The 13,184-nt window shown below is 39.9% G+C and overlaps 1 protein-coding gene across 9 annotated transcripts in view; it reads left to right on the top strand.

Moving 5' to 3' along the window:
* Positions 1–11,483, top strand: part of ALKBH8 (alkB homolog 8, tRNA methyltransferase) — a 46,973-nt gene extending 35,490 nt beyond the window's left edge. For 8 of the 9 annotated variants that reach the window (XM_014588781.2, XM_014588786.2, XM_027772855.1 and 5 more), the window contains 4 exons: positions 4,118–4,374; positions 8,548–8,697; positions 10,478–10,961; positions 11,117–11,483. In XM_014588781.2, the coding sequence (XP_014444267.1) occupies positions 4,118–4,374; positions 8,548–8,697; positions 10,478–10,961; positions 11,117–11,262 (1,037 nt within the window). In that variant the 3' untranslated portion in view covers positions 11,263–11,483. Of the gene's footprint in view, positions 1–4,117; positions 4,375–8,547; positions 8,698–10,477 lie in introns of all 9 variants that reach the window. The other variant, XM_027772854.1, reaches the window with a different exon arrangement.
* Positions 11,484–13,184: the final 1,701 nt, after the last annotated feature.

Raw genomic sequence — 13,184 nt, 5'->3', positions numbered from 1 at the left:
GGCTGCTTCTGCCGCCTCCGCCGCCTTAAGCAAAGCTTTTTTATTATGGGCATTTGTTGAATGTCAGGGATGCATTAAGAAGCTCTGATTAGGCATTCCGTTTATGGAATTTTTACAAATTGACATAAAAATTGTATGCATGTGTGTATTTAATGAGAGAGGGAATGAGAGAGAAGTACTTTTGCCAGAATCTTGCGAGGTGGTCATGCTCCAAGAAGCTCTGATTGGGTATTTGGTTTACATAAAAAAATTGACACATGAGGGCCAGCAGGTGGTATAGTGTGGTTAAAGTGCTGGATTCCCACATGGTTGAACGTGGTTCGAGCCCTGGACTTGATGGCTTGCTTTCTTACTTTCCTTCTTTCTCTCTCTTGTTGAGCACATGTGCCCTATAGCAAATTAAAAAATAATAATAGTTTAATTAAATAAATCTAAAAAGAAATTGACACATGAAAGTTGCGTATGTATACATATACACAAGTGTGTGTGTAGTGAGAGAGTATTTTTACCAGAATCTTGCCAGATCACTATCCTCCTGCCCCTGCCTCCCAGTCAGGGGACCATCGGTGCATTCCACCATGCCAGGCCTGGCCTTTTGTGGTTGGGCCAGGAACTGAACCCTGCCCTCCCATGTGGCCTCAGCTACCTAATGGTGGTGCCCTCCTGCTTGGGCCATTGCAGCTGGGCCAAAGAAATTGCATGTTCTTACGGTGTGCAACATGATATTTTGAAATATATACGTCGTGGAATGGCTAAATGGGCCTAATTAACATGTGCATTATCTCACTTTTTTGTAGTGAGAACATTAAAATCTATTATCCCCTTAGTGATTTTGAAGACTATAATATGTTATTACGTATAGTCACCCTGTTGTAAAATAGATCTCTTGGACTTATTCTTCCTACGTGAAATTTTGTTTCCTTTGAGCAATATCCCATTCCTTCTCCATCCCCTGGTAATCACCGTTTTACTCTCTGCTTCTCTGAGTTCAACTTGTCTAGATTCTACATTCAAGTGACATGATATTGGGGTGTCGGAAAAGTCATGACATATTTTTCTGTTTTTCTGTGCAAAAATATGTTATGCCTTTTCTGATGACCTAATATATATATAGTACTTGTCTTTCTGTGCATGGCTTATTGCTCCTAACATAATGTCTTCCAAGTGTTGTCCCAAATGACAGGATTTCTTTCCTTTTTAAGTCTGAATAGTATTTGTACAACTATACTACATTTTCTTGAGCCAAATTTAAAAAATAATTATTTTATTTATTTATTTTTTTTCCTTGAGCCATTTTTAAAAAATAATTATTTTATTTATTTATTTTAGTTTGAGAGGGACAGAGTGAGAGTGGGAAAGTGACAAAGCAAGCCACCAGGTCCAGGATTTGAACCACGGTCAGCCATGTGGGAGTGCAGCACCCTAAACCACCACGCCACCTGTCGGTCCCTAGATAATAGCCATTCTAACAGGCATGTAATGATATATTCTGGTTTTCATTGTGATTTCTCTGATGATTTGTAATTTTGTTGTTGTTTTTAATTCAAAGTTATCCTTTGTATATTTTGGTCAAAATTTATGAGCTTTTAAGTGACAAGAATTGCTACTCCTTCTAAACAACTTAGATGTTAAAATTTTCTTTCTTTTTTAAAAAAAAATATTTAATTTAATTTATTTGTTCATTTATCTTTAATTTGGCCCAAAAGAGACACAGAGAGAGAGAGAGAGAGAGAAGTGAGAAAGCAAGCCACCAGGTCCAGACTCGAACTGTGACCGGCCATGTGGCATCTAGTTCTACTAACCACTAAGCTATGGGGCCAGCCCCTTACACATTCTTTCGATGGGAGGCAGTACCCCGAGAATGTGGGCTCTGCAGCCTATTCTGCCTGGGTTCAAATTTTGGTTGTATGATTTATTATCTCTGTCACTTTAGGAATGTTGTTTAATTTCTCTGTGACTTAGTTTCCTCACCTGTAAATAGATGTGATACTACCTATTTTATAGTATTACCATGAGAACTGAGATAATATGTATAAATTGCTTCAAATAGTGATCAGTAAATGTTTGTGATTATTACCAAATTATCCTTTGCTTCCAGGTCTTCTTCTGAGAGTCCTGGGGTCCCTAGAATGTCTGATTAATTTGTTTGTTTGTTTGTTTTTACTTGCTAAAGGTAAACCCTGCATTCTGTTAATTCAGCTAAGTTTGCGGTTAGACCAGACCTAACAAAATGCTTTCCTGAATAAGAACACTCTTAATCCTAAGATAAAATTGGCATCTTCCTTATAAGATAGATGTAGAATTACTTTTTTTTTTTTTTTTTTGAGAGAGAGAGGTTTTTGCTATAGGGTGTGTGTGCTCGCCAGACAGACAGAAAGGGAGAAATCACCCCTCATGGGGGATGGCCATGCCACAATTCCTTCTCCTCCATTCTCCTCTTGGGATTTTGAACAGGAATGTGCACGTGCCTGGCATGAGTTTAAGCCACCAGGTCTGGGACTCGAACTGTGGTCAACTACATAGGGGTCCAGCGACATCCCCATTAAGCCAACTACTGGTCCCTGTACATGGATTTCTTCCCCTTATTTTACATTTGACTCTTTATGTGTTAATTAGACATCTTAGGACTGTTTTTTCTTTTAACTGATAATTCAGAACCTGTTTACTCATAGGTACTGAAATTGCACTGAATTGCTTTTTCTTTTTATATTTTCTTGACTTTTTTTTACATTTTTTTCATTTTCTTGGTTTTTTAAAAGTTCTAGACCATACCTCTTTTTTTCAAATTCTCAGCCTTTATAAATGTTTTCAAATCCATAAGTTTCCCTAAGTACTATTTTTTTTTATTATGATTTTAGTTGAAATATAGTAATCATACATATGTATGAGGTACAGTGTTTTTTTCATTATGAGTACACTGTGTTACGATCAAAACAGGGCAATAAACATATCTACCATCTCAAACAATTATCATTACTTTGTGTATGAACAAAATCATCTCTTCTAGCTATTTTGACTTGCATTGGATTGTCTCCACCTGTAGTTGCTGTGTTGTGTCACAGTGCTCCAGAACTCACTCCTCTCACCTGTTAGTGATACCTATTGTATCTGTTGCCAAGTTCTTCCTGTTGTTCCCTCTCCCCTCTCTTCCCTGGCATCTGGTTAAGCAACAAATGCTAACAAAGATGTGGAGAAACGAAAATTCTTGTGCATTATTTGTGGGAATGTAAATTAGTACAGCCATTGTTGAAAGCAGTATGATGGTTCTTTAAATAAGTGAATAAACAACAAAAAATTCACAATGAGGGGAACCAGCAGTTAGCGTAATGGCTATGTCGCTGGACTCCCATGTAGTCGACCGCGGTTCGTGTTCCAGACCCAGTGGCTTAAAACTCACGCCGGGCACGTGTGCGTGCATGCCCAAGATCCCGAGAGGAGAATGGAGGAGAAGGGATTGCAGGGTGGCCATCCCCCCTGGGGTTTTTTTGGTTTCTTTTTTTTTTTTTTTTTAAGAGAGATTTTTGCTGTAGAGCTCCTGTGCTCGCCAGAGAGACAGAGAAAGAGAGACAGAAAGTAAGAAATTACCCTCCAGGGATGCCACACTGCAATCCCTTCTCCTCCACTTTCCTCTTGTGATTTTGGGCACACACACACACATGTACCCTACGTGAGTTTGAAGCTGCTGAGTCCAGGACTTGAACTGCAATCGACTATGTGGGAGTCCAGTGCCTTAACCAGCTCACCACCTACTTGACCCTAGGACTATCTTTTGTTCCATCTACCCCACTACTGAGAATACATCATAAGGAAAGGAAATCAGTATGTTCAAAAGATACCTGCATCTCCACGTTTGTGGCAGCACTATTCACAGTAGTCAAGGTACAGAATCACCCTGAGTCTCCATCAGCTGATGAGCGGATGAGCCTAGAGGACATTATGCTAGTAAGCCAGGCACTGAAAAACAAGCACCAAATGATCTCACTCATTAGCAGAAGCTAAAGATTTGATCACATAAAAGTGGAGAGTGGAATGACGTTTCTTTCTTTTATGAAAATGTCATAATTTATTCATCATTTCAGGGGAAAAATGAAAGGTTTATATTGCCCCCCCCATTTAGGTTACCCTTCCGTCTGCGACAGTCAGAGGAAAGAAACTCGTCCCTCATTTCCAGAGACTGATAAAGAAGCCTTACAGCTGGAGCAAGAGTACGTCCATCGAGTTTATGAAGAGATCGCTGGGCACTTCAGCAGCACGAGACATACCCCCTGGCCACACATTGTGAAATTCTTGAAGGCTTTACCGAGTGGCTCTATAGTGGCTGATATTGGATGTGGGAATGGAAAGTATCTTGGCGTCAATAAGGACTTATACATGGTAAGTAAGTGCTGCTTCTGGCTCTCTTTCCCCTTTATTTGTGGTGGTTGTCCTCATCTTTTTTCCTCATGATATGATGCTTTTTTAAATGTCATTGCTTAAAAGTTGTAACAGGTGAAAATTAATGAACACTCCCATTTTCTCTTGTTTTTCTAGGAATTTATGGGCATATCATCATTTGCATTTTTTCCCTTCCTTTGGGTTTCGCTTTCTAATAGGCTTTTTTTAATCGATAAAACTATTTTTTTTTAGAGGTTTTGCCTTCAGATGTGTGTGCTTGCCAGAGAGACAGAGACAGAAACAGTGAGAGGGAAAAGCCAGAGAGACAGACAGAAACAGTGAGAGGGAAAGCGAGAACTCACCGCCTGGCGGGATGGGCATGCTGCACTCCCTTCTCCTCCTTTCTTCTCCTGGGATCTTGGGTATGCACACACCCATGGCCCAAAACCAGTTCCAAGCCACTGGATCTGGGACTTGAACCACGGTTGGCTATATGGGAGTCCAGCAACATAACCGCTATGCCATCTTTTGGCCCCAGTAAAACTATATTGCAATCATAAGATACTTTTTTTTTTTTTTTGAGAGGTTTTTTCACTATAGGGTACGTGCGCTCGCCAGACATACAGAGAGAGACATAGAGACAAAAAGAGAGAAATCACCCCCCAGGGGGGATGGTCACGCCGCAATCCCTTCTCCTCCATTCTCTTCTCGGGATCTTGGGCATGCACGCATATGTGCCTGGCGTGAGTTTTAAGCCACCAGGTCCGGGACGCGAACTGCAGTCTACTACATGGGAGTCCAGTGACGTAGGCATTACGCTAACTGCTGGTTCCCCAATACTTTTTTTTTTTTAGAAACTATTTTTATAGAAACTATTTCCTTTGGTTATATCCTCTTAAGTATGAGTAAGATAAAGCTGGTATTTTTATCTGTCTCTTATAAATTCAGAAACTGGAGCTCACAGAGGTTATGTGACTTCTCTGCTGCCATACAGTCAGGGGAATAGAACTGAAACTTGAACCTATGCCTCTGACTTCAAATCCAGTGTTGTTTTATTCATAGTAGAAAAAAAAAGTTTACTATTTATCGATGTCTTAATTGTTGTGGAAACTAAGGCTCAAATAGATTTAAACCTTGACCAGAGTCATAGTGATAGACCCTGAGTTTGAACTCACTTTTGTCTGACTCCAAAGTGATTATTTTTCAGTTGTTCTGATTTCTTTTTCTACATAGAAAACCACTTTTTTTTCCTGCTGTGCTAAGAAATAAAATATTTTCCCTGCTGTAGTACATTGTAAATCCTCATACTAAAGTTGCCCAGTGAGGACTGGAGCTGCTTTTCTCAAGACTAGGGAACTGACTGCTGTTCTGTGCATATGTTCTTATTTATTTAGGAAACTAATATGTTCAGGGCACATTCTGTTCAGATTTGTTTCCTGGGTAATTACTTGATGCATCGTATGGACTTTGTTGCTGTAAATAGTTAGAACTACAAATATAATACTCAATAATGTGGGAGTATATTTATAAAAATGGTTGATATGTTTATATAGGTCCATTCTGTACACCATTGCTTCAGAGACTGTATTAACCACCCCAGGAAAGGATACAAGTACAGGAAGGAAACTAGCAGTGGCAAGGGCCTGGCATGTACTAAGTGCTGCGCTGTTTTCTCACATGCACCATCTTTGAAGTTGGTATCATTATCTCCGTTTTACAAATGGAAAAACTCAGGCTTAATCAGATTATGATGTGCCCAAGGTCACATAGCATCAAGACAAGTATTAGAACCTCGTCTACTTCAGGGTACATACTCTATGGCACTCTGCCAAGAGTGACCTGAAAGTCTAGTTGTGGTAAAAGAGAACACCAGGCTGGAAAATCAGAGGTGGCAGGAATCTTGTTCTCCACTTATTGGCACATAGTAGAGGCTCATTAATGGTTTGTGAAATGGTGAGGAGCAAATCTGTGAATTGGCCTTCAATTTCTGACCTAGTTTCTTACAAGAAAACCAGAATAAACAAGGGGATCTTCAAAAAGTTCCACTAGGGACCAGCACTTAGCATAATAGCTATGTCGCTGAACTCCCATGTAGTCAACCACGGTTTGAGTCCCGGACCCGGTGGCTTACACTCACACCGGGCACATGTGCATATGTGCCCAAGATCCCGAGACTGGAGGAGAAGGGATTGTGTGGCCATCCCCCTGGTGGGTGATTACTCGCTTTCTGTCTTTCTGTCTCTCTCTGTCTTTCTGGCGAGTGCACGCACCCTATAGCAAAAAAAAAAAAAAAAGTTCAGCTAAATAGACAACTAAATAGGGTTTTATATTTATTTGTGATTGTTTTTTATCTTTAAGATATATTGCTCCAGGGCTGGCAGATGGCATGATGATGAAGGTGCTGGACTCCCACATGGCTGACCATGGTTTGAGTCCCATACCTGGCTTGCTTTCTCACTTTCTCTCTCTTTGTTTCTCTCTGGTCAAACTGAAAGATAATAATAAATAAAATAATTTTTTTAAAAGATATATTGCTCCAGTAATATATGAAGGGTATTCAGAAGGTTCATGGATAAAAAAACTATGCATGGTGGGACAACTGATGGCATAATGGTTGCATCACTGGACTCGCACATAGTTGACCGCAGTTCAAGTCCCAGACCTGACGGCTTAAAACTCGTGCCGGGTGTGTGTGCGTGCATGCCCAGGATCCTGAGTGGGGAGTGGAGGAGAGGGGATTGTGGCCTGGCCATCCACCTTGTAGGGGGTGATTTCTTGCTTTAGTTTCTCTGTCTCTCCAGCGAGCACATGAACCCTATTGCAAAAATTTATCTTAAAGAACAAACAAACAGGGATCAGCAGTTGGCATAATGGCTACATCACTGGACTCCCATGTAGTCGACCACCGTCCGAGTCCCGAATCTGTTGGCTTAAACTCACGCCAGGTACGTGTGTGTGCGTGCCCAAGATTCCAAAAGGAAAATGGAGAAAGGATTGAGGCATGGCCACCCCCCCTGGGGGGGTGATTTCTCGCTTTCTGTCTCTCTGTCTTTCTAGTGAGTGCACAAGCCCTACAGGACAAAACCTCTCCAAAAAAAAAAAAACAAAAACAAAAACAGCTATGCATGGATTTAAAAAATGTTTGCACCAAAATAAACTCATATTTTTTTTTTCATAAACATTTTGAAGTCCCTTCATACATGGTTTTGTGATCTGCATCCTTGAAAGAATTCAACAACCTCAAAATTTGTGTGCCTTAACTCAGGTTACCTTTAGGACACAGATTTTTCTTTCTTTTTTAAAGAATTATTTACTTAATTTTATGTATTATTATTATTTTAAAATTTGACCAGAGAGGGAGACAGCAAGCCACTAGGTCCAGGACTCGAACTATAGTTGGCCGTATGGGAGTCCAGCCCCTTAACTACCACACCACCTTGTTTTGGGCGATTGTTCAGCTTGTTTTCATTGAAGTTAGGATTCAAATCTAGACATGCTTTTATTTATTTATTTATTTTTTTGAGAGATTTTTGCTATAGGACATGTGTGCTCACTGGAGAGACAGAGAAAGAAAGAGAGACAGAAAGCAGGAAATCATCCCCCTAGGGGATGCAATCTCTTCTCCTCTATTCTCCTTTCAGGATCTTGGGCACACATTGGGTCCAGGTCTTGAACCGTAGTCGACTACATGGGAGTCCAGTGAAGTAAACATTATGCCATCTGCTGGTCCCTGTTTTATACCTTTTAAGGTAATAAATGATGCCCTGAAAATTTATATATATATATACATACATACACACACATATATATATTTTAAGAATTATTTTATTTAACTTTATTTATTTACTTACGTATTTTAATTTGACCAGAGAGAGACAGAGCAAGAGAGAGAAAGTTAGTGAGAGGGCAGAGAAAAAGAGAGCTAGGGAGCAAGTCACCATGTCTGGGACTCAAACCACAGTCACCCATGTGGGAGTCCAGCACCCCTACCCACCACACCACCTGCCAGCCCCCAAGATAATATATTTTGACTTTGTACTGATCGTAAGGACTGATAATATGGCCTCAGATCATTTCACAATGTGTATAAAATCTAATGAGTAAGGTATGGCTTAAAGCTTTTAATTTCTTGGGACATTTAAACAAAATGAAATTTTCCTTCCTCTATTGTAGGTTGGCTGTGATCGCAGCCAAAACCTCGTGGACATTTGTAGAGAGAGGCAGTTCCACGCCTTGGTCTGTGATGCATTAGCTGTCCCAGTCCGCAGTGGGTCCTGTGATGCCTGCATCTCCGTTGCGGTTATTCACCATTTTGCAACAGCAGTAAGCACTATCTTTCTTTCTCCGAGAACCTGCAATGAAAGTGGCAGGAAAAGTTCATGGATTTTGCTAATTTTGGACCCTGTTTTAGCTAGTCACTTATTTCTATCCTCTTATTACACAATTCTCCCTTCTTTAGGAGAGCACTTAGAATGAAAATGTGCTACCTTGGAGTCATTTTTACTTAAACAGAGCCCTGATGGGACTTCATTTCTGAGTGTTTTTTATCTTTTCTTTCTACCCTTTTTTTTCTGGGTGCCTTTCCCTTCCAAATGCCTTTTCTCAAACCCACGGAGTCACAGATGTTAGGTGGAAGAGACTTTGAGATCAGCAGCTCTGTCTTATCTCTTCTCAGACCCTGGACCTCTTCTCTATTTTTATATTTCTCTCTCTCTTTCTTTGTCAACCCTTACTCTAATCCCTGACATGTGAGTTTTACTTTCATCTCATTCTGTGTTTCCCCCTTTCTTACTGTTTTTTTTTTCTTTTTAGAATTATGCCTTTAATTTTGTCTTTTACTTTTTTTTTTTCTAATTTGCTACAGAGCATGCATGCTTGAGAGAGAGAGAGAGAAGGAAAGAGAAAGAGAAGGAGAGAAAGCAAACTGCCAGGTCCAGGATTTGAACCACAGCCGGTTGTGTGGGAGTCCACCATCTTAATCACCACACCACTTGCTGGCCCCTCTTACACTTTTTTGAAAGCTCTGTTTTATTTGAACTGAGTACAGTGTTTTGACTTTCTTAATTAATCAATTAAGAAATTAACCAATTAACCAATTAAATCTTAATTTTAAAAATAAGTGAATTTAGAATTTCATGTTTTTCCTACAGAAATTTAAGAACATACTTATTTTTCTTGGGTGCTTACTCTGATCTTAGCAGTAACATTATAACTCCTACTGTAGGTTACCCACAGTTTCAGTAGACCATATAACTTTAACTGAGTTCAAAATAAATCAGGGGCCAATGAGAATTCTGCTTTCTGCTCATACTTTGCTCTCTCATATTGCAAATTAACAGAAAAACTCAGGGAAAACGTGGATGAACACGTAAAACTCACCCTGGTTTAATTCTCTTCTCAGGGATTATAGTTCTTCAATTATTGTTCTCTGCAGCGTTGTTCTCCATAGTATTTATGTATTTCATCCTGTTTATGCATTTCATCCAGCTTTCTGGTTGTTTTTAGTGGGGAAATAAAAGCTACTTTTTCAGTGGTAAAAGTAGAAGTCTCTGTAATATACTTTACACAATTCCTTGGTATAATAAGCACTATATAAATGTAACGATTAATCTAGAATTGCTTCATACTTCTGCTCTTAGCCCTATGATCCCTATGTTTTCTAGCTAGTCAGTTAAGGAAAAAGTCACAGGAAAGATGAATGGGGAAAAATTTCTTTCTTCACTTTCTCACCATGTTTTTTTTCTTAATCACACAACAAAATGCCCCTTCTTTTTTAAAAAAAAATATAAGATGTTTCATGGGGCTGGCAGATGGCGTGGTTAAAGGTGCTGGATTCCCACATGGCTCACTGCTGTTTGAGTCCTGGACATGGTCACTTGGTTTCTCCCTTTCTCTCTCTCTCTGTCTCTCTGTGATCAAATTTAAAAAAATAATCATAATAATAATAGCAAATGGAAATAATTCTTTTTTAAAAAGATGTTTTGTTAGATTTTAACTATTAATTTTCATTGACAATAGTCCTACAGTTTATTATATTTTCCCATTTCCTCTCTGTATCTCCTCCTGGTTGATAAATGGCAATGTGTTTTTTGCTTTTTTTCAGGAGCGTAGGGTGGTAGCTCTCCAAGAACTTGTTCGACTCCTACGGTCTGGAGGAAAGGCGCTTATTTATGTCTGGGCAATGGAACAAGAATATAATAAGCAGAAGTCCAAGTATCTTAGAGGAAACAGAATTGGCCAAGAAGAGAAAGAAGAGATTAATAGTGATACCTCACTACGAGGGCTGCAGATGACAGACGTGGGCAATCAAGACTTGGCATCTTCTTCTGTGTCTCCTGTTAATGACTTTCAGGAGGGAAGATGTAATTCAAAGAAAGTTACTAATTCTGAGTTGCCTATTCATACCAACAGGACTTCTTTTCATTCTCAAGATGTACTGGTTCCTTGGCACCTCAAGGGAAACCCATGTAAAGACAAACCTGTTGAGCCAATTGGTCCAGTTGGATCCCATGACCCAAGTCCTGTGTTTCATCGTTACTACCATGTATTCTGCGAGGGAGAATTAGAAGCTGCCTGCCAGACTTTGGGTAATGTCAGCATTCTGCAAAGCTACTATGATCAGGGAAACTGGTGTGTGATTCTTCAGAAGGTTTAACTATTTATGTGAACATATCATATATAGAGAAGAAATATTCCGTTGTTTTTTTTAGTGGGAGACTAAATTAATTGTCCTTTTAATTAGAGAGAAGACTTGTGCAAAAAGTACTAAAGGAGACTCCTGAGAGAAATTTGGAAGTTAAGACTAGTTGGGAAACATTCAGTCTGCTACTGTTGGCTGACCACCATAATGCAGGCCCCTTATACATCTCTACTGAGGATGGTTTTTAAAAGTGATTACAGGACCAGGTGGTGGTACAACTGTAATACAACTGGACTCACGTGGAAAAGGTCCTGGGTTTGTATCCCAAGACCTCTCTGAGCATGCGAGGCACATGCATGCTCTTGATCCAGACTGACTGAGATTGAGGTGGATCATGAAGACGCTGTTTGGGGTACCTGTCTGTCTCTCTCATGGAAGAAAGAAATAAACTTTTTTTTAAAAAAAGTGATTGAAGTGGTTTTGTGAATACAGCATTTTGAAGAAACATTGTTACTAAATGAACCAAATCATATTGGATCTTAGTGATGAAATTATACAACTTTTTAACAAAGAACATATCTCCAGTCAGCAGAAAATGGTCTGAAGTTTTATCTATGACTGTCACTCCATAAAAATTGTAGAGTATAACCACTTTATTACCATACCTTACTGACAAAAGGCTTCACACATAGTGGGTACTAAAATTTTAGTCAACCGCATAATACCCAAGGAGTAGGAACTCCATTCAGCAAATACTTAGGAACCCCTACCATGTGCTAGTTGCTATGTTAAGTACTGAGAATGGAATAGTAAGAAAAAAAAAAAAAAAAAGCAATTGCCTGATGGAGCTTCTAAAAGAGAAAACAGACAAGCAAATAAATAAATAGATACTATGTGCCCAATAATGACAAGTACCATGAAAAATATGAAACAGGAGTAAAGGTTTTATTTTTAAGTTGCTAAAATAACTACTAATCCTCATTGTTAATTTATTAGCAATAGGGTGGGTGCGCTTGCCAGAAAGACAAGAGACAAAGAGACAGAAAGCGAGAAATCACCCTTCCCAGGGCAGATGGCCACACCACTATCCCTTCTCCATTCTTCTCTCGGGATCTTGGGCACGCATGCACATGCCTCCAGCTTGAGTTTAAGCCACTGGGTCCATGACTCGATCCGTGGCCGACTCCGTGAGAGTCTAGCAATATAGCCATTACACCAACTGCTGGTCCCAGAGTTAGTTGGTATTTCTAACTCATTGATCTATGTGATAAAGATGACCCAAATAATGCTCCTTTTACTCTTTACTTAAATTACAAAAATTTGAATGCTGTTAGTCAGACCTAACTATACCTTCATAGCCAAAGATGTGGTGTCATCATTAGTCAGTATTTCTAGTTTATTTGTAGTTTGCCCCAACCCAGGGGTAATCAGGGGTTTTTGTTTTTGTTTTGTAAATCTATACAATATTGCATAGTAACCTGGTTCATTTACCACTTAGGTCAAGTTTCCAGGAGGAACAAAGGTAGAACATTAACCATATGTCAAATTATGGAAAGAAAGGCTTAAGTTTTGGGGTTTTTTTTGGTTTTGTTTTGTTTTTGTTTTTGTTTTTTTCGTGTGTGTGAGGGATTTTTCCTATAGGGTGCGTGCGCTCGCCAGAAAGACCAAGAGACAGAAAGCAAGGAATCATTCTGTGGGGAATGGCCATGCCACAATCCCTTCTCCTCCATTCTCCTCTTGGAATCTTGGGTGCACACGTACCCGGTGTGCGTTTAAGCCACTGGGTCCGGGACTCAAACCACCATTGACCACATGGGAGTCCAGCGACATAGACATTATGCCAGCTGTTGGCCCCAAGTTGTTTTTTGTTTTGTTTTGTTTTTAACAACCCTTTATTCCAAGCATGCATTCCTTTTTTTTTTCTTTTTTGAGAGGTTTTTGCTATAGGGCGCATGCACTCACCAGACAGACAGAGAGACAGAGAGACAGAAAGTGAGAAATCAACCCCCAAGGGGGATGGCCATGCCGCAATCCCTTCTCCATTCTCCTCTTGGGATCTTGGGCATGCACGCACACGCACACGCACCTGGCGTGAGTTTTAAGCCACCGGCACCTGGCATGAGTTTTAAGCCACCGGGTCCGGGACTCGAACCACGGTCGACCATGTGGG

This window comes from Tupaia chinensis, unplaced genomic scaffold (assembly GCF_000334495.1).
Source record: "Tupaia chinensis unplaced genomic scaffold, TupChi_1.0 Scaffold000311_2, whole genome shotgun sequence".
NCBI lineage: Eukaryota > Metazoa > Chordata > Mammalia > Scandentia > Tupaiidae > Tupaia > Tupaia belangeri.
Note: the sequence above shows the minus strand (reverse complement) of the source record. Positions and strands in the feature narration are given on the sequence as shown.